The sequence below is a fragment of the Caenorhabditis remanei genome, chromosome III, assembly GCF_010183535.1.
Source record: "Caenorhabditis remanei strain PX506 chromosome III, whole genome shotgun sequence".
Taxonomy (NCBI): Eukaryota; Metazoa; Nematoda; class Chromadorea; order Rhabditida; family Rhabditidae; genus Caenorhabditis; species Caenorhabditis remanei.
Window position 1 is genome coordinate 12391568 of NC_071330.1, and position 21041 is coordinate 12412608.

Consider the following 21041-nt stretch of genomic DNA (forward strand, 5'->3'; position numbering starts at 1 on the left):
CTTTCACATTTTTTCAATTTCCAAATATACTCATCGAATAAATCACGTATTTTTTGAAAGATTTTTTTTGAAAACCTAATTTTATACTATAAAACTGAAATATTTACAGCAGAAGCCGGTTTTTTTTCTGCAAAACTTTCCAATTGGAATGCCAATGCTCCTTTTTCATTTTTAAAATTTTCCACTTCCCGCCATTATTGGCAATGCGGCCGAGTTTCCCTTCTCTCCGCGGCCAGGAGGCCACGATGGGTCTCGCAACGAAATGACGTTTCATTCAGTGTTAGTTGGCAACTTTCACCTTTTCAGACCGGTTTTAATGCTTTTCCTGCCGATTTTCCAAATTTTTGAGTCGAGAATTCAGTTTCCAGGTCAAAATTCACCCAGAAAACTAGTAGTTTATCGATTTTTCGTTAAAATCTTGTCGAAATTCGCAAAATTTCATTTTCTTCCACGTGGATATTATAAATTCCCGACACTGCGCCGCATGGCTTTTGGCGCCTCTAATTTGTTCAAAATGGTCTCGAAGCGAAAAACATTATTTGCATTTATTTTTAGACCTGCAAAGCTCGAAAATAGGGTATTTGATCTTTTTCAACTACGAGACCTTTCCGCGAAATTTCTAATAAATTATATGCGCCTTTAAAGCCATGCGGCGCAGTGTTGTGAATTTATAATATAATTTCTTCCAACTTATGGTTGTTTTCGCATGATATTCTTGATTGAAAGATGAGTATTTCTATTGGAAACAGTAAAGCAAGCCGGAAAACATAGTTATTTGCTCATAATAATGGTTATAATCAATTTCTGTTCAAATTTGAACTGAATATTTATTTCACAACAAAGAACGATTTCCGCGTGATTTTCCTCATTCTTTATGTACTTTTCGTGGATTTTTCTTTAAAATTCATCAAATTAGCTATTGCAGAAACCTCCTTCCCTTCGCTACCTCCAGAATGGTGTTGATTGCCGCGTGCGTCTTCTCAAAATCGGGAAAAGCCCTCGTGGCACGTCAATTTGTGAATGATATGACAAGAGCTCGACTCGAAGGACTTCTTGATGCGTTCCCGAAGCTCATCGGAAACGAGAAAGAAGCTGGTGAGCTAATTGATAGAAAAACTCCCGGAAATCAGTGAAAATCTGGTTTTTACATTTTGAAATGCATAAAAACTGGAATGATTTAAGCTGATTTTGATTAAAAATCTAGAAATTTCATTATTTTTGTCTATTTTTTTTCTGTTAAAACTATTATATGCGCATTCTAATTCTTCGTTTCGTTTCAGCCACTCGCCAACACACCTTCGTCGAAACCGACAGTGTGCGATATGTCTATCATCCATTGGACAACATCTACGTCGTTCTTGTCACCACCAAGAACTCGAATATTCTCGAGGATCTCGAAACCCTGCGTCTCTTCTCCCGTGTCATCCCAGAATACTGTCGTTCGAATGACGAAAAAGAGATTCTGGCTAATGCTTTCGATTTGGTTTTTGCATTCGATGAAGTCGTCACTCTTGGATACAGAGAGAGTGTCAACTTGGCCCAAATCCGTACATTCACTGAAATGGATTCTCATGAGGAACGTGTATTTATGCAAATCAAGGAGGCACAAGAGAAAGCGGCTAAACAAGCGATGGCTGAGAAAGCAAAAGAACTCAAACGAGCTCAAAAGGAGGCGTTGAGCCGTGGACTCAAGCCAAGCTATCAATCAAGCACAGGAATCTCGTCGTCTTCCACACCATCTGCGGCCGCTGTCTCGGAACCGGTTGCTCCTCGGCCAGCTGCACCAAAGGGACCGATTGGAGGTGGAAAAGCGTTGAAATTGGGAGGAAAGACGACGAATGAGGATGATTTCTTGAATACATTGAGACAACAAGGACAAAGTATTACTCCTGTTGAGAAGGCCAGTCTTTCTGGTGAGAAAACAATGAAATTGGTTTAAAACCTTTATAATTATTCTTTTTCAGGCGGAACATCATCCCTTGCCGCTCCAATTTCCACAGCTCCACGTGTGAAGAGAGAAGCCGTTCATGTTCGAACGGATGAGAAGATTAATGCTCGTGTCAGTCGAGATGGAGGACTCGAAGCCCCGACAGAAGTGACAGCTACCGTATCCCTCTCTATCGCCTCTCCAGATCTCAACTCGATTGCAATTCAAATGGACAATAAATCGGAGGCTGGAACTCAACTGCAAGTACATCCGAATCTTGATAAGAAGGAGTGGCAGACGTCGTCGATTCTGAAGGTGAAACCAAATGGAAAACCGTATCCAGTGAATTCGGATGTCGGAATTCTCAAGTGGAAAATGGTTTTGGCTGAAGAGGAGCAATTGCCGATTTCTTGTGAGTTTTCTTCTCGATCAGCAGTTGGTTTTAATTTAAATAGCGGTGAAAACCGTATGAAAATGATTAAACTGACGAAAATCGATATATTAGACCTGCTTAAAGACAATCGATCTTCTTTAATATAGACAAGCTCTGTATAAGGTTTTACTGTAATTTACTATTTTCAGTGAACTGTTGGCCACAAGAATCGTCAGATGGTGTGCAGGTGAACATCGAGTACACACTCCAACGAGAGGATATCACACTCAACAATGTCCGAATTATTATTCCACTTCCGTAAGTTTTCAGTGTAATTGGACATTTGGAATGACAGACACACATGTCTTAATTTTTTTTTCGCCGATGCATCGCATATCTCTTTATTTCTTGCAGAACCGCCACCGCTCCAGTCGTTGGTGAATGCGAAGGAGCATACGAATATCACAAGACGAAGAATGTGATCCTGTGGTCGATGCCCGTAATCGACTCATCCAACCCATCTGGAACCCTGGAATTCTCTGTTCCAAATGGACATTCCGATCACTTCTTCCCTGTGAATGTTAACTTCACTTCTGAGAATCTTTTCGTTCCGATTACTGTAAGAGATGTGACGAAATCCGATGGATCACCTGTCGTCTTCTCGGTGGAGACAAATTTCAATTCGGAGAATTTCGAGATTGTTTAATTAATTTTTTCTTGAATTTTTAATCTTTTATTTTTATTGCCTCTTTCATTCATCGCCACTAGAAATTTTCCCACAAAGTTATGCAGAAGACTAATGTTTTTGTAAAAATGGCTCCAGCGTTTTCACATAACTTAGTGAATTCCTGCTTAAAATATTGACTGCTGTGATGCATAAGCAACCTAATTATTTCATATACCATTTCTTGAATTGTGTATTTATTGCTGATTATTTATTCTTTTCCCCTCGGTTTTTTGGGTTTTTCGGATACAGACTTGTGTAAATTTTTTCGAAACTTCAAATTTCGAGCGACGACGGATATCGTCAATTTTTAAAATGCCATGAGAAAGAGAAAATCATGAAGTTACAAAAAGTAATTCAGGAAAAGAACAAGAAAGTTAAACTATTGCACCACGTTGAGTTGAAAACTCGACAGAATTATTTATTACCAGATAAGGCACGCCTGCGGCCAAAATGCGGGCATTGATGGACAGACTCCATTCGTTTTATTTTTAAGAATGATAATTTACTCTTTTTTGAGTTATGCTCAAGAAATGCTCAAGAAGTAGTAAGCAAACACCGTAAAGCAGTTTTGGAATAGCAGGATGTTGCTTGTTTTAAAACAGTTTATAATGGGCCTATTCTTGGCAAGCAAAAAACGTTTTCGCTGCTTTTTTTCGATTCACGGAACCAGAAAATCAGCGAAAAACTCTTAATTTTTCGCTGATTTTTAAACGTTTTTCGCTGGTGTTTTTTTACGTTCGCTTCGAGACCCGCGGTGTCGAAAAAGGCATGTACCAGCGAAAAATAGTTTTTCGTGAATTGGAAAGAAGCACATGCCTTTTTCGACACCGCGGGTCTCGAAGCGAACGTAAAAAAAACACCAGCGAAAAACGTTTAAAAATCAGCGAAAAATTAAGAGTTTTTCGCTGATTTTCTGGTTCCGTGAATCGAAAAAAAGCAGCGAAAAACGTTTTTTGCTTGCCAAGAATAGGCCCATAATTAGTATAAACTCAAAATTCAATTTACAGATAGGACCATGAATGTCGAGCCAGGATTTAAGAAATATTATGACCGGGTAACGATTTCGAAGGCTCTATCGGATTACATTCCTGCACCGGTAAAATTTTGTATTATTTTTTTTGAAACAGTTTGAAATTTTATAGTTTTCAGCTCTGCGAACACTTCGATAAGTCGATTTTTGATGCAAAAAAACTAAAATGTTCCAAAGAAACCATCAGAAAGACACTGCAGACTGTGCTGGATAATTCGAATAAGCAACTTAGTAAATGAAATTTTGAAGTTGAAGAAATCTGATATATTTTCCAGAACAATACGGAAACTGTGACGATTTGTTGGAGAATTTGAACATTTATATGAATTTTCCATTAAACTATAAACGATTCGGAGATCCAGAAAAGGATCTATTCGAGGATATAAAAGTGTGTTTATTTAGTTGACTTTCGAAATTATTATTTTTTCAGAGTGATAAAAAGCCTTATCAATTCAAAAGTCTCAAAGGATCATTATTCGTTTTGAAACAGGATTTTCTGCTTCATTTGCGTATGCAAGTCTTTACGAATTTTATGAAAACGGTTTGCTCTTTTTCAGTTTTTCTGAAACTTTCCGTTATTTTCAGATGTATCAGCCGGCTCCAGAAGTGATGGAATTTATGATTAAAAACGAACGCCCACTTAATAATTGCTGTGAATTCATTCGACACGATGAGGATTTATTCACTGAAATCCATAAAAGAGCGAAAGAACTTAAAGGAAATTCTTGTTTTGAACTTGACGAGTTTATCGATATTCTGCATCCGTTAATGCCGATTATGAATGATAGAAAACAGAACGAAGAGGCGAATTCAGAGTCAGAAACGACCAAAAGTGGTTTGGAGTTCATGCAGGGAATCATCGATTCGTATCCATATGTATTCCGCCCCAACTCTGAAATTGTCAGTTTTTCTTTTCTTGTCTCAAAATATTAATTCTCTAAATTTTTCGTTTCAGAACTCTCCGGATGTTCCGATTGTTGTCAGAATCTTTGAGGACGGTGATCATAAGTTTGTAATGAAATCGGAACTTTTCAAGGACAGCCGAGTGAAAAATTCAGACGAGAAAATTCAAAAACTGAAAGATGAAAATGGCATATTGTGGGCTGTTGATTATGAGGAAGTCGTCCAGAAATTCAAAGATCAAATCGATCAAATTGAGGTAATAACAAGTTCAACAATACTTTTAAATATTTTTCTTTCAAGATACTGAAAAACACGAACTCGTGGGAGTGTGGTATATTGTATAGCTCGGCACAGTTCTTACAACTGCGCTCCACCGAAATGCCCTTGAAAAAATGTCTCTTTTTCTCTGAGTTTCTCAATTTTGCACACTACTTTCTACGGTTTCGGTGTAGCGTGGTTGTAAGAACTGTGGTGAGCTAATAGCTGCACCTAATTTATTCGGAATTTCGCATTGGTCTCGTAGTAAAAAATATCAAATTCCGGTTTTTGAGCTTCGCAAGTCTGAAAAGAACTGCAAATCATTTTTTCCTTTTTGATACCACTTCCCTGGCAAGTTTTCGCGAACCGATAATAGTATATCTAAATATTTTCAACGAAAAATTTTTTAATTAAGACTTTTTTAGAAACAACGAGTTTGTAGAATTTGTGAATCCAAAAAGCGGGATCCCGGTTTTCTATACGAAAACAATTGATCGAAGACAATCGTTCCAATTTTCAGTTTATCAGTGTCCCAATTCAAAGAGCGAAACATGCAGCTGTCCCCATTGTGACACCTTCTGGAGATCATTGTATTCTTGCTTCGGACGCCGTTTATGAACTTCTTCGTCGATTGATTTCTGCGCTGAAAGTATTCCAGAATTTTAATAAAGACAGATGGCAAATGGTCACCCATTATATGAATTTTCTCAGTTCGAAAATCGATTTGGAGGCTGTGAGTTTATTTTTGGATTCGTTCGTTTACTGTTTATTTTCAGACCAACAGATTCTTTATCTCGACTACCTTTTTCGACAAAATAAAAGAAGAAACTGACAATTATTGGTTGAAGAGAAGTCGTGGGAATAGCAAGAAGAATCAACGAGTCACATCGCCAAGACTAGTGAGAGATGTTGGAAAACTCGGATTTTCACTGGAATTTCTGAAAGAAGAGCTGAAATTGTTGGGGTTGACTAAAGCTTTCCCCGACGTTCTCGATTATGCCGAACTATCGTATTCTCTAGTTTTCAATCAAAGAAAATATCAGTTCTTGAGAACATGTGACCTGATTGATGCGGTGGAACACTGCCAACTTGCTTGTGTTATCAAGAAGTTTCCTAAGGTTTGTTAAAACTTTCTTCTATTTAAATCAATACATTAATTTCAGTTGAGCGAATTCCTGCGTAATCAGAAAATGTGTTCCAATTTGTCAGATCGATACGATTATCTCGATGATAAATCGAAAAAGGAAAGTAATATCGAAAAATCCACAGAAGATACGAATAAAATTGAAGAAACGGAGACTGTGGATTCTGCTGGGATCGCTGACGGAGAGAGCGAAGAAGTACCCATCGATAGGATAAAAGATTCAGAAGCCTCCATTGAAACTTCAGAAGGAAAGAACGAGGATTCTGTAACTATTCCTGAAAACGAAAACTCCGATTTCCGAAGTTTGAAAGAACCGGAGAAGGAAGAAGTTACTGAACAGAAAAATGAAATTGAATCAACTGGTCAGAACAGCGAAAGTACAGAATCAAATGAATCGACAAGCTGTCTGGAATGTCTGAAAATGAAAGAAATGCGAGAAGAACTCGAGATAAGTTTAGAAAAGATCCGAATCGAAGAATTGACTCATGAGAAGATTCTCGAGAATCGGGCACTGGAGAAGATGAAGGAGAGTATAAATGCGGAATTAGAGAAACTGCGATTGATGAATAATCGAATTCAATCGATTGAGGAAAACAAACTTAAAGAAATCGATCGGATGCGAGTTGAGATTGAGAAAAAGAATGCGGTGTGTGAAGAATTAAGAGAAAAGTGGCTGGACTGTTCAAACACAATGAAGAGATCTGAGGAAAGGGAGAGTGTTATCAGGGAAACCGTGAAAAGAATTGAAAAGTTAGAGACTGGTCTGAAGGAACTCGATGATGAAAGAGAACAAATGAAACGAAATAATGCGAAACTTCTCAAAAGGAAGGAGAAGGAAATTGAGACGCTCATAACGTAAGTCAGAGAGTGGGATTTGATACTTGGTTTCACAACTTCCGTCTTACAGAAATGCAGCGAATTCGAGAGAAGAGAAAAGAAAGTTGAAGCTGGAAAACAAGGAAATGAAGAGAAAGTTGGAGCAAGAAATTCAGAGTTCTCAACAGAAATTCGATCAATATCAGACTGAATTGAATCGATTGAAAATTGAAATTTCGGAGAAAAATCGAGTAATTGAAGAGCTGAAAAAAGAGAATTCAGAGTTGATTTCAGATCAAGAAGTTTCTAGAAAAGAGTGAGATTATTTGGGGAATGAGTGTCAATGAAAAGTGAATTTCAGACTTGACGACACGATGTCTCGAATTTCAATTTATCAAGAGAAACATGCGAAAATCTTTCGAGAACTTCTTGGAGGATCAACAACTTCTATGGCTACGTCTTCTGAATCTTCTACTTCTAAAAAGATGCCAAGTCCATTCGAAATACAGATGAATAGTTTCCAGAGAATTAAGGATTCAATAGACATCAATAATTCATTGAAACTAGCGAAAGAGATGGTTGAAAAGTGAGAACGTGCGCTCTATTCTCAATTGAAATGTTTCATTTCAGATTGATCTCCGTCTCAAATCGTCCGGAAATCCATCAATTCGCCAACTATGAATTCCAGCAGTATGAGGGAAAAATCAGAAATTACAGTCAAGCTGTGGAGCTGAATATTCACAATTTGAAGGTATCTCGTATCTACTTTTCTAGTTTTTCCATAATTTCTTATTTCCAGAAATCCAGTGACATCTCCTCCATCTGTCCACTTCCAGAATTCCCTTCTTTTTCCGATAAATTTATGACAGAATATTGGACTGAAATCGACAAGAAACCATCGATAGAACTGTCAGATTCTGAGTGTTACATCTGTTTTTCTGAAATGAAATCAGATGAGAAAACACTCGAATGTGAGCACTGTAAGAAGATCACTCATTTGGAGGTAGGTTGGCGTGACTTTGACGCGTTTTCTAACTTAATTATGTTTCAGTGCGCATCGAAATGGCTTCAAATTCATCGATCATGTGGTCATTGTCGTCAGAAGCAGCTAGATCCTAACGAATTTCCAACACTTTCATAATCAAAAAATCTGATAATTCTGTCTACTTTTGTTGTTTAAATACACTCAATTACCTTTTATTGTCATCATGTTTAGAATTTAAAGTTCAATTATTATCACAGAACGCCCTCCTTTTCCAACAACAAAATCTGAATATCCATGACATTAGTTCCACTTGGTCCCGTCTTCAAATGACTCGCTCCCCCATTGAAATGACTCCAGAAACTATAGGAATCAGAGTTGTTCAAGTATTCAGAAGTGGATGACATCATCGGATTCTGAAGATCTTCATTCGAGATGATGGCTCCAGCCGCATCTGTTGGACCATCCTGTCCATCGGTTCCAGCACTCAAAAATGTGAATTTATACTCAGGATTTCGAGATTTCAATGCATCCAAACAGGCCAGAACCATCTCTTGATTCCTTCCGCCTTTTCCTGGATTCTCGGATAGGTGTACTGTAGTTTCCCCGCCAAAAAGAAGAGCAATCGGGTAGTGTAGATCAAATTGATGACCCACTAAAAGTTGATTCTTGTCGATTGATTTGGTAGAGATCAAATCGCCAAAGTGACGACCGATTTCAGCTGCATTTCCGGATAGAGATGACGTCACGATGGTCGAGTTGAATCCAGATGACGTGAGGGATTCAGAAGCGGCACGGAGGGCGACGTCGTTCGAAGAAATGATGTAGTTTTGGAATTTGGATGGTGGTGGAGAGCGCGGAGAATCTGGAAATGAGAAAAATGATTGGTTGTCAGTAGAGCGCAATTGCAATAGAGCGCGAATGTTCTGCTCGAAAGTTTGGGTAAATTTCAGTGCTCAAACTCAATTTTTCCTACTACCCCACCTGTAACCTCCACGACCATTCAACCGCTGATTTAACTATACTCCGAATGGATTTATGTGTTAGGGCAACACGCAGGTTGAAAAATTGAGTTTAAGCACTGAAATTTACTTTGGAGCCGAATTTCTCAAAACTGAGAGGGTCACTGCAAAAACTGAATAAAGATTCAGAATCAGGGAAACGTCAGCTTTCCGGTGATATATATCATGTTGTGTTTCTCCAACCTATGTGTAAGTCATTCCCTAGTTAGTTGGAATTACGAGAAGTAGTTACCGAAGAAGAAGATTTCAAACCAATGTATAGAAGAGCCGACCATTGGATTCAGTTGTTGCGATGAACGATATCAGAAGAATAACTGACGAGAAGAGAGCAATAATCAAGTTTTGTAAATTAAAGCAGGCAATCCGGCTTAATTTCATTATTTGGAAGTGAAAGAAAGTATGCTGATCCAATTTTTTTTGATTTTTTGTCCTTTCCTTTTGCAATCCAGAAAACTGTTATAATAAAATTATTTCAACTATTTCTGTTCCGAGCCAGAAATAGCAGCCTTAATCTATATTCCACAAAAATGCAAACGCGCTCTTCTGCCAACACGCAGGTTCCCACGATTCCCACGATCCATCTGTCCACGAGACTGTGTGCATCTACATTCATTCTCTCATCCATCGGCAGTTACCACTCTACACGAATATCGAGTGCCATTGATTTTCGTTTCTCATAAATTTTAAACAGTTCAATCTGCTATGGAATCACCGTTTCCGCTTCTAAAACTACCAGCTGTTGTGTTGAGATTGGTTGCGGCGTGTTTGGGAACTAAAGAAAAGTAAGTTTTTCACTTTCGGTATCGTCTCGAACATAATCATTTTCAGAATCTACTTCTCCCTTTGCTCCAAAAACAGTGCGGATCATATCCGGCGATTGAACATTAAAGTCGAAAGGTTTCTCTGCGCGATTGGATCAGAGATCAGTGTTTCTTTGGGATTTGACGACTTACAATCGATAAGTTTGATTTTTCTGCCAGTCGATCAACCAGTTAATCTATATCCTATTCCTGTTCCATTGCCACTGGCCTTCAGATTTTCCACCGGCGTTCGGCAGAGTGAGGAAACTAAGGAGACGCATAGTTTTCAGAACATGCCCAGTTTAAAAGATTTTTTGGGCCATCTCTCCACAATTTTCCATTGCAAAAATGTTGCCATTTTGCCCCTCCACGGATCCGAACAATATACACTGGACACTTTAAAGGAATCATTCGAAGGGTGTGGTGTGACTGAACTTGTCATGACTACATACTATGGTAATAAACCTCATTTTATCAATATTCTGAAAACATTCTTGCCTGTAAGAATTCTGTCTCTGGATAATAATCCTTTTGAATCTAACTGGCAATTCCGGAAGAGTGTCTTAAAATACGAATTTGATGTACTTCAACTATGGGCCAAAACTTTGGATGTATACGAATTATTGTTTGATATGGATATTAAGCAAATCGATATTTTACCTACACAAGTTCTCTCACACAAACTCAACTTTTTCATAAGAATGTGGGTAGAAGGAGAGACGAATGTTAATTTGGAGTCATTGGTTTTTCAGTTCAGAGAAATTGATCTCTCAGATTACTATCAAGAGACAATACTCAACGGAATCGATAATCAAGTGGTTACCGAGGAGGAAGAATACAAACCGATATGTATATCCATTCCGTGGGGACTGGTGGATTCGGTGATTGAGATGTATGATATCAGAAGAAAGACTGACGGAAGAAGAGCAACAATCAAGTTTGATAGATTCTCGAAGGCCATCCGGTTCAAGCTCATTGTTTGGAAATCAGAAAATAAGATTGGTTCGGTGCAGCATTGATATGAATTTGGTTTGTCACAGATTCTGATTCCGGATTCCGGATTCTCTAATTTCATTCTGATTAAGGACAGCATCCTTGATGTATTGTCTTCTTCTTCTTTTATTTTATTTTTGTGCATCAATTACATAAAAGGAAAAATAAGAAAGATGGTTCTTTGTCAGAGGAGCGCAATTGCTGTCAGAAGAGAAAATTGCAATAGAGCGCGATTGCAGAAATAGAAAAGTTTTTGCGAAGCGGGATTGCCGAAACTTGGAAAAGTTCAATTTTTTCGAAGTTTTTAAGCGAAATTTAAAAGATTTCACAAATTCTCATTAGGGCGCATTCACTGGTTTTTCAGAAATCGTTTATTCTCAATAGAGCGCACTTTCTCTACCTTCTAAAACCCGTCACCCCATTCTCAATAGAGCGTACTTTGCCCCCACTCACCTTCCTTCTCTTTCAACAATTTCTGCACTGATTCTGGTAGATCATTCTCTTGAATTTTCAAATCCTTCAAAATCTCAGAAATCGTCGCCGAGTTATCCTTCTGGGGTACTGTAGCGCCACTTGCAATTAGATCGATATTATTTCCAATAATGTCGGAAATGATCAGAGAAATTGAGGATCCTTTCTGAAAAAATATTTTTGAATTTTCATGGAAATGTAAAAGCGCTCCACTGAACTCACCTTGATATTCCTCAACAGTTTTCCGCCTTTGACTTCGGACAACTTCTGTCTTACTGTATTCAACTCTTGAATTGTTGCTCCGTGAGCTTGCATTATCTTTATTGTTTTCAGCTTCTCCTCTAGGGTTACTGTATCTCGGGGAGCCGTCAAGAGGGCGGAGCCACCGCCAGAAATCAAGAATAAGAAGAGGGTGGATTCAGAATCAGATTCTCTGATTTCTTGAATCAAATTCCTTGTTGCCTGCACAGAATTCTCATCAGGCAAGTTGTTTTTAGCGCCAAACCAGATTTTCGTGGTGTTTCCCAACTCTCCAACTGACGTCTTCTGCTGTTCGGGTGCCAGAATCAACGTCTTCTTGAGATGAGGATTCAGAATATCATGAGCGCCAGTTGCCATTTGAATCGACGCTTTTCCATATGAGATTACGATTATTTTGGTGGAGTTTGAGAGTGGATAGTCTTGATTCCAGATTTTCAGACTGGTAGGTGTAAGGGAGATCGCCTGAAACAAGAAAGTGCGCCCTATTGATAATTCACGCTTCTTACAACCGCGCTCTACCGAAATCGAAGAAAATTGTGTGCGAAATTGAGAGACGCAGAGAAAAGGAGACATTTCGATAGAGCGCAGTTAGAGTCGGTGTGGTAAATGCGCTCTATTGAGAAACCGTAATCCCTGACTTACATCTCTAACAGCAATTCGAGGATCCACTGCTTTCAGACATTTCTCGAATGCAGTCCGCACCACTTTTCTTGTTACCATCTCTATGCTTGTGCTGCAACAAAAAAATTTAAAAATTTAATTTAAATTATTTTTAAAAACTAAAAGAACCGAGTAACCCAAACGAACTGATTGATGGAATTGGAGGAAGTGAACGAAGAGATCAAAAAGAAGAGAAGATAGCAAATCGGTTTCATATCAGTGATATTTGGTATGATGATATCAGAGAAAAAGATGAGAAATGCGGAAGGTCACACGTGGGTTGAGATAAAGTTCAAAAAGTTCAACTAAAATATAGTTGACCTTCAAAATTTCAAAGAAGTTGCTCAACTTTCTCATGTCCCCTTGGTGTAACGTTATGTCCCACATGTTCCAAATTACATTTTACTGGTAGATCAAAATCAGGGCTACATTTTTGTAGTTGACAACTTTTTGATAACTCTTCACGCTTTTGAGATATAAGCGTTCGAAGTTAAGCGTCCTGGAGGAAGGGACGCAGTGTCACTCCCACTTCCCATTGGAGGAGCCTATCTTTAAAGGCGCATATATGAAAAGCGTGAAGAGTTATCAAAAAGTTGTCAACTACAAAAATGTAGCCCTGGTTTTGATCTACCAGAAAAATATAATTTGGGAAAGGTGGGACATAACGTTACACCAAGGGGACATGTCAAAGTTGAGCAATTGTTTTGAAATTTTCAACTCAAATTTAACCGTGAAACTAGGAAAACTCCCGAAAAGTGATCGACAAACAAAGAGTCAAATAAATATTTGATTTTTTGCTATCATTTGTTATTTCAGTGATGTTTGAGCTACAACATTTTATCACCACATGTCAGATTCAGACACCCCACCTAAACCAACTCAAATGCGTATAATTTTCAAGTCAAACTTAGAAAACCTGAAAATAATTGAAATCCAAATAATAACTCCACGATATCGTGTTTGACAATTATAAATAAATAAAAATTTTGAAAAAAAACAATAATTTATTCCCACTTATTTCGAAACAAAACATTAAACCGAAAAACACAGAAAACATGGAGTTTTCGATATTCAAAAAACAATCAACATTAGAAAGAACCGGGACAATTTAAAAGATGTAGTAGCATTTATATAATTCAGATATGATAGATATTTTTGCAGTAAATGTGTCCGGCAACATTCTCAGAATAATGAAAAATTGAATGTCTATGAAATATATTGTACTGGAAGTGTTTGGATCGATGATGTAGGTATGACAGTGTGTGAGGGGGTCTATGATGAGTGAGATGTGGCATGACGATTCTGAAAAATATAACTAGTGACCATGGAGTTTTAGTACGTGACCTACATATATCGTTGGAAAGCTGAAATCACGCTGATTCCAAACATGTATTCAGTTTTCGCCCTCGAGACCTGGTTTTCGAGAAAAACGAGGTCAGAGTTTAGACCGGTGACAAGGTATGAACTACCTTACCGACGTGTGAAAAATACCGGCCGCATGGTGTGGGTGGTAGTGAGTGAGGTAAGGTAATAACTTGTCAGCGGTCTGAACTTTGACCTTGTTTTTCACGAATACCAGGGGTCGAGGGCAAAAACAATATATATTTGGAATCAGCGTTTTCACAATGATATAGGTGACATCCTATAACTCCCCGGTCATTTGGGGGCCTTCACTAGTGAGTGTGAATCATCATTCAGGACTGGCTGTTAAGAAGTCATCAATATAAATGACTCACTTGGAAGATGAAGGAAGTCAGCGAAGCAATGGAGATCGAAATTGTAGTGGTCAATGTTAATCGGCCATTTTTTGATTTTTGATTTTCTTTTTCTGATCGTTGTTTTTCTGAAAATGGGGTGGTTAACTTTACTATACAGTACCGCTCAAAAGGTTATTAACTTTTGCTGTTTTAAGTGGAAAATGACCAACTTTGAAAGTGTATTTCGGTGTCATTTGATAGTCCGATAAACTTAATTTTGTATGGGCTGAACAGAGCAAAAAGATGACATCATTTTTGTAGTTGACCATTTTTTTGTATTAACACTACCATGAAAGTTATAGGTAATCAAACCCATTACTCCCTGAAATCGACTAGTTTCAAAGCAAATTAACGAAATTTTGGAGCTTTTCACTTTGAAAACCTGTTACTTTCAAGGCAGTGTCCCGGCAAAAAAAAGATCAACTACAAAAATGATGTGGTATTTTGATCAGTTCAACGAATATAAAATTGAGTCAATCAGGTGTACACCGAAATATGTCAAATTTTCCATTGAAAATCGCCACAGTTGATAACTTTTTGAGCGGTACTGTACATCATCGTTTTTGAAAAAGTTGTTGAAGAGTGATATAACTTTTGACACCACCTTCGAGCCATGGAAACCCCCACCAGCCTGCTCAAAACTCACTTTTTTCAGATACTTCTCGATGAATCTACCACAGGGATCACATGCCCATTTTCTCGCAGTCGGAACCCATCTCCAGAATTTGTCCTTATCTTGTCCACAATTAAGACATATTCTTGGCTTTATTTTTCTCCTTGGATCTTGTCTTGATTCTCCATTCCAGACAGTCCCATCTCCACGAAGTAACTTGTCCATTTCAGCTGGGTCGTCTTCTTCTCCTTCTTCTTCTTTCTCTTCTTCTTCATAATCATCATTACGGAGTAGCTCTTTTTCTTGATTCGAGGCGTCATCTTCTTCATCTTCAACATTTCCGTGTTCTTCATTATTATCACCATCGTGGGAACCATCCCCATTCATGTGTTGCTCACGATCTTCTGGCTCAGTTTTGTCCTCTTCTTCTTCTTCTTCTTCTTCTTTCTCTTCTTCATTATCATTACCTTCATCCCTTCGATGTTGACGATTACCTTCCTTCTCTTTACCCCTTCGATCCTTCTTCGGAAGATTATATAGAAGTTTCTGTCCACAATTGTTACATGCCCACTTTCTCGCAGTCGAAACCCATCTCCAGATTGATTCCTTCTCTTTTCCACATTTCAGACATATCTTTGATTCCGTTATTCTTCTCGGATCATGTCTTGATTCTCCATGCCAGACGGTTCCATCTCCATGGAGTAACTCGTCCATCTCAGTTGTGGGCGACTCATTCGACGCGCCGCCTTTATCTTCATTGTCTGCATTCGAGGCGTCTTCTTCTTCATGATCTTGATCTCCTTCATTTTGCTCTTCACCCTTATCACCACCATGGAAACCTTCATCCTCCACTTGTCGCTCACGATCTTCGTCATTCCGCTTCCTCTTCTTCTTCTTCTCAACTTCTTTCATTTCCATTTGTTCTTCTCTCAACCTCTTCATCTGCCTCTCCAACTTCCTCTCCTTACTATTCATCACAGCCGTTAACAGTGTCTTTCTCCTTGCCTCTTCCAGCATTTCATCCAGTTTCCTCTTCTCCTCCGCGTCGATCTTCTCCCTCTCCGACATCTTATTCATCTCCTCGAATCTCTTCCTCTCCTCTTCAAATGACTTCTCCAGAGTCACTATAAAAATCGTCCCCATATCAACGGCACCCTTAAACCCTATCTTATTTTCTTCTTTGCCGAATAGCCACCAGAATTCACTGGGGTCACTGTAGGAGATCTCTCTTCCTTTCTTCTTCAAATACTTCATCTTCTTCACATCTTTATTTGAGATGACGATGCCAGACAATGAGCTTGTTCCATCGTCTCCGCTAGTGTCCACACATGTTAATGTGAATTCATAAGCTGGTTCCTTCCCCTCGAATGCCATCAAACAATCCAACATTAACTCTTGAACCGGAGTAGTTGATTTGAAGTCTTCTCCTCCACTCTCCGCATCCATTGGCCCAAATTCTCCACCAGATATCAGAGCCATTGGAAACGTTGTGGGGAGTGGACAAGTGGCATTTCTTGTCAACGCAGTGTCTCCCAAGTGTTGGGAGCACAACATCTCCGTGAATAGTCTTCCAATATTTTTGGTTTTTCCTCTCTTATAACCAAATGGAGTGGAGGTGTCATAGTGAAAGAGCTTTTCGCGTATTGACTCAAACAGTAGAGGGACAGAAACAATCATCTTGTTCTGGTTTCGATACAATCCTGGTCTGTTATCTGGAAATAGCATTTCTTTTAGGCGTTGTGTGTTTTCAGCGACTCGGGCAAACTGATTTCGTTTTGGGAAGAGTAAAACTTGTTAGTTGAAATGTGTCACAAATATGTTTCTATGAAAGAGTTTGTTGTAAAGTTAGCAAGATTTTAGACACTAGGGATTGATGTCTGAGACCGATAGTTCATCCATAGTTCATCCAAACTCTCTGGCCTACTAAAGAATGTTCTGCTGGAATTTCCAGTCAGTGAGACGACTAGGTACTCAAAAGCTTATTTAAAAATTGTGTGTATACTTGTAAACCGGCAGAAGCTCGCCGAGGTATACCTTGCTTCAAACTAAATATCATAAGCTGAAAAATATACAAAAATGAAGACCTCGGCGAGTTCTATATCACCAACCTACTCCGGGGCCAGATGAGAATAGCGTTTTTGACAATTTCTACAATTTTTAACTTTGACATAGCCCACGCCATAAAAGCAATCAACCATTAGGTCTGTAGGTTGGTCACAGATACCGAATCCACCGAGATATTCATTTTGGTATATTTTTCACCTAATAACATTGAATTTGAAGCAAATATTGAGCCGGGTATTAGCTCAGCACAATTATTACAACAGCGCCCCACTGAAATCACTTTAAGAAATGCCTATTTTCTCTGAGTCTTTCAAATTCGCACACAATTTTCTATCGTTGCGGTAGAGCGTGGTTGTAAAATCGTGTTGATATGTATGCCCTCTCTTCTTTACTTCCAGAAAATAAACTTACAATAATCATTGGGAGTTTCCAGCTGACTCCACTGGAATTCGTTGAACAATGAATCTTCCATTCCGAGGTTTTCCATTATCTTCTTCACTGCATATTTCTCGTCTTCATATTCTGGGTAGATTGTTGGACCGCCCGAGATGTCAGCCATCTCGTCGTCCAAGGACTCGGGCATGTAGAACCCGTGGCAATATCCATTCTGAAAAAAAACAATCAATATTTTAGGACATCCGAACAGACACACATACCTTTATATAATTGATGATTCCTCCTGCCTTGACTCTTGACAGAATCTTCCGAACGACTGTCAACTGCTCCTTGGTGGCATTATAGTCTTTGAATTTGCTGACGATTTTCACTTTCTCCTCCAACGGCAATCTCTTTTCTCCTTCCATCACGGGCTCTCTCGAAGAGAAGAAATAATCTTCGCCGCCTTGAGAAATCAAGAAAATGAATTTGGGATACACTTTTATAATATCGCCGGTATCATCGTACTCCTCGTGGTATCGTTCATCATATTTTTGGAGCTCCTCAATAACTCTATCCGTCGGATTGACATATTTCTTCGCAAAGCAGGAAGTCTCGAATTTCTTCGGAGCATTGAAGAACTCGCACCTCTTCATACTCTTCTCTGCGTTGGGTCCCGCAAAGACAAAAGTTTTCAAAATATTGAACATTCCCAAGTTTTCAATTGCTCCCTCAGCCATTTCCATCGCATACTTTCCGATGGATACAATGACGACGTCTCTGGTGAGTGTCCGAACGGCAGCGAGTTCTGTGATTGCCTGAATTTAGAAATTAGGTATAAGGATTAGTCTGATGATGAACTTTTGATGGCGGACTTTAAAGGAAAGACATTATTATAACGAAGATTCGAGGAACACATCGATCATCATGTTTCTTGCATTAACCAGTGTCTTTCTATTGCAAACAACATCCGGACTGAAGAGAAAAGCTAATTAAAAAAAATTTTACAGAAAAAACCATGCTTGTAAACCGGGCCGAAACGGGCCGGCGCGTAACTCGCTTCAAACTCAATGTTATGAGCTGAAAAATATACCAAAATGTAGATCTTAACGAGTGCTATGTCCGTGTCCGGATGGCTATTCGTTAATTTGCCGCGGGCCGGGCCAGAATGGCTTTTTTGGCCATTTTCGCAATTTTTGACACTTTTCCCGGCCCGCGGCACATTCACGAATAGCCATCCGGCCCGTAGTAGGTCACAGACAAAGAACTCGCTGAGATCTACATTTTGGTATATTTTTCAGCTCATAACATTGAGTTTGAAGCGAGTTACTCGCCGGCCCGGTTTGCAAGTAGGAAAAAACATCGGCAATGACCTCAATCACAGGCTAAAGCCACCATAGACCCGACAGGGCCAAATGAATCGCAATCGAAAACTGAGAAATTGGAGTCTACAGTGTTTACCCCGCCTTCTCCTCCTGTTTTTCAACCATAAAAACTCAAAATCTCACCTTTCCTGTCGCTCCCTTTGGACAGAAGCTTTGCACACATGATTGAACGATGATCTCCATCTTTCGTTTGTTGGTACTGTCAGATCTGAAAATGGCAGGTATAGATTGTTTCAGTGAAAAGTAATAGAAACGTACGGAACATTTGCACCATTAGGGACATCAACATAAAGACGTCTTCGAGAAGAAGTTCCTGGAATATCATATTCCACACCATCATCGAATTTTTTGAGAATAGATTTCCTTGGCTTCTTAGAAGTTGGTTCTTCAGAGATGATGATGTTCGGTAGTTCTGAAATTTTTCAAAATCAGTTATTTTTTCACAAATTCAAAATCCTTACCGTCTGCTTGTTGTTCCAAATGATCTGAAGCCATAGATGAACTGGAGCCTCTGGGACTCTTCATCGTCGAATTCCGAATCCTTGCTAGGGGATCCGCATTTGATGGAGTAACAGGAGAAGTAGCATCTGGAGAAGGAGTATCTGGAGGTGGAGCTCCTGGACGAGGACTCGTTGGAGTTGGAGCAACTGGACCGGTTTTTGGAGGACGATGGTTGTTTTGTTGAGGCATTTTAAGGGATCTGGAATGGAAGAATTAGATGATTTTGAAAGGATTTCGAGGGAAGAATAGGAAAAAAGGGAAAAAAGAAAAGAGATTCACAACATATTCTAACTCCAGACTGTTTGAGCAGATTTGAGCTCAAAATATAGATTCAAAAAGTTTAAGAGCACAGTAGTCACAAGTGTTTACGTGTTATTAGGAATTTGGAAGTTTTGATTCCAATTCAAATTTGATATTTTCGTGCCCGGAAGGTTGGTTTTTGTAATTGATCAGTAATTGAAAATCCCTTTCGAGATCAAAAAAAGTTGAAAAATGACATTTCCAGAGAAAAGTCAACATTGAAGTAAATGCATTTTCAATGGAATCGTTGGTCTGAGGTAATTTGCGTATTTTGTGTAGTTGGAGACTTCTCTCGGAACTTTTCAAGACTGAAATTTGGGCTAAATTTTGACATTTTCGAAAATAAACCAGTCTAGACGTAAACTCAGCAAACCAATACACCGCGCGTTCTCAGAACTTTATGAGACTTTTCTGAGAAGTAAAGGACAACTCCAAATGATTCTAACTTTTTGAAACCCGTTGACTACATAGTTCCGAGGTTTGCGCTTTCATGTTTGATGGTTTTGACCAAGAAATGCTCCAAATTAGTCGTAACATGTACCAAAAGATGTATTTAGAGTTTTTCTACAAACCAACATTTAAAAATTACAATTTAGGAAAAAGTTTTCTAATGCTTTTCACTCAAAAATTATTTTATCCCCATTTTTCTCAATTTCCAATGGAAGTGTCTTTGAAGATTTCAGCAACCAAATTCCGAAAGAACAGTCAACTTTAGACCAAAGTTTCAGATATCTCTCAGAATCTCAAGTGACCTTTTCAGTTATTCCAAACCAAGTCTTAGAAACTTTATTTTTCTCAATAAAAAACCATTTTCAACGAATAAATTGAGACTAAAACTTGAATTCTTAACATCTTATCAACTCAAAAAACAAATGCTTCCATTCGTTCCAATTCAAAAAGTTCGAAATTCAAAGCTTCTACCAACAAAAAGAAAAAAGCCAATAAAACCCAACACAAAGGCCATGAAAAACACACCAAAGTGAATATACGGGGAACGAGAGTGATCGGAGACGCAGACAGAATGAGTAGTATTCTGTTGCCTTCCGTCCGTCCATTCGCTATCAAGTTGGGAACCAAGTAGAAGACGATGAAAAAGAGAAGAGAGAGAGTGTGTGGAGAAGTGAGAGACGCAGAGAAGTGTAGTTGGAAGAGAGATGACAGAGAAAGAGAGGTAAACGGAACTCCCCTTCTCACTTTCGATTAGGAGGTTTCTTGTCAGGCGCGCCTTTGACGCGCTTAGAGAGTCTGGCGCGCCTCCGACGTGTTTGGTGAATGTAGAAAATGTTCATGAAACGGGAAGAAATGGTGGTAAGTGATGGCTGGCGTGCCTGTGACGCGTTTTTTGAAGAAAAACTGGTCGAAAGATGGGAAAGACTTGAGCCCCTCTTCGTGGCTGGGGCACCTTTGACGCGTTTTTGAAGACAGTGGATCTTCGATAAATTGTAAGTTGGGAATAGATCATCCCAAAAAGACCTGACTGGCGCGCTTTGGACGCGTTTTATGGAGGAAAACAGACAAAAAATTGAGAAGAATCTAGAAAATTTGTGTACGCGTCCACTAAAATAGAACTGGCGCACCTTTGACGCCCCGTTATCCATTCTTCTTTTTGAGATTCCGAATACTAGTTTTAGCAGCTTGACCGAGCAAAATGGATTAAATTAATGAAAATTGTACAGAAG

General features: G+C 38.9%; 6 protein-coding genes across 6 annotated transcripts; 3 read left to right on the forward strand and 3 right to left on the reverse strand.

Moving 5' to 3' along the window:
* Positions 1-953: 953 nt before the first annotated feature.
* On the forward strand, positions 954-3006 carry GCK72_011004 (uncharacterized protein; the record flags this gene model as incomplete). The annotated part of the gene is made up of 5 exons (XM_003111462.2): positions 954-1095; positions 1281-1913; positions 1965-2339; positions 2510-2618; positions 2715-3006. 5 exons carry the CDS (start codon positions 954-956, stop codon positions 3004-3006), a joined length of 1551 nt encoding a protein of 516 aa, XP_003111510.2.
* Positions 3007-4042: 1036 nt separating this feature from the next.
* On the forward strand, positions 4043-8319 carry GCK72_011005 (uncharacterized protein; the record flags this gene model as incomplete). Its single annotated transcript, XM_053728150.1, has 14 exons — positions 4043-4123; positions 4177-4288; positions 4333-4445; positions 4488-4598; positions 4643-4957; positions 5013-5216; positions 5739-5951; positions 5995-6336; positions 6382-7217; positions 7270-7494; positions 7540-7764; positions 7809-7929; positions 7978-8181; positions 8230-8319. 14 exons carry the CDS (start codon positions 4043-4045, stop codon positions 8317-8319), a joined length of 3192 nt encoding a protein of 1063 aa, XP_053587727.1.
* Positions 8320-8414: 95 nt separating this feature from the next.
* Positions 8415-9457, reverse strand: GCK72_011006 (uncharacterized protein; the record flags this gene model as incomplete). The annotated part of the gene is made up of 2 exons (XM_053728151.1): positions 8415-9025; positions 9415-9457. The coding sequence occupies 2 exons, from the start codon at positions 9455-9457 to the stop codon at positions 8415-8417; spliced, it is 654 nt and encodes a 217-aa protein (XP_053587728.1).
* Positions 9458-9884: 427 nt separating this feature from the next.
* GCK72_011007 (uncharacterized protein) lies at positions 9885-11001 on the forward strand (the record flags this gene model as incomplete). Its single annotated transcript, XM_003111777.2, has 2 exons — positions 9885-9964; positions 10011-11001. The coding sequence occupies 2 exons, from the start codon at positions 9885-9887 to the stop codon at positions 10999-11001; spliced, it is 1071 nt and encodes a 356-aa protein (XP_003111825.2).
* Positions 11002-11399: 398 nt separating this feature from the next.
* GCK72_011008 (uncharacterized protein) lies at positions 11400-12427 on the reverse strand (the record flags this gene model as incomplete). Its single annotated transcript, XM_053728152.1, has 3 exons — positions 11400-11612; positions 11669-12169; positions 12350-12427. The coding sequence occupies 3 exons, from the start codon at positions 12425-12427 to the stop codon at positions 11400-11402; spliced, it is 792 nt and encodes a 263-aa protein (XP_053587729.1).
* Positions 12428-13639: 1212 nt separating this feature from the next.
* GCK72_011009 (uncharacterized protein) lies at positions 13640-19251 on the reverse strand (the record flags this gene model as incomplete). Its single annotated transcript, XM_053728153.1, has 7 exons — positions 13640-13669; positions 14771-16449; positions 17213-17408; positions 17458-17994; positions 18685-18769; positions 18820-18973; positions 19023-19251. The coding sequence occupies 7 exons, from the start codon at positions 19249-19251 to the stop codon at positions 13640-13642; spliced, it is 2910 nt and encodes a 969-aa protein (XP_053587730.1).
* Positions 19252-21041: the final 1790 nt, after the last annotated feature.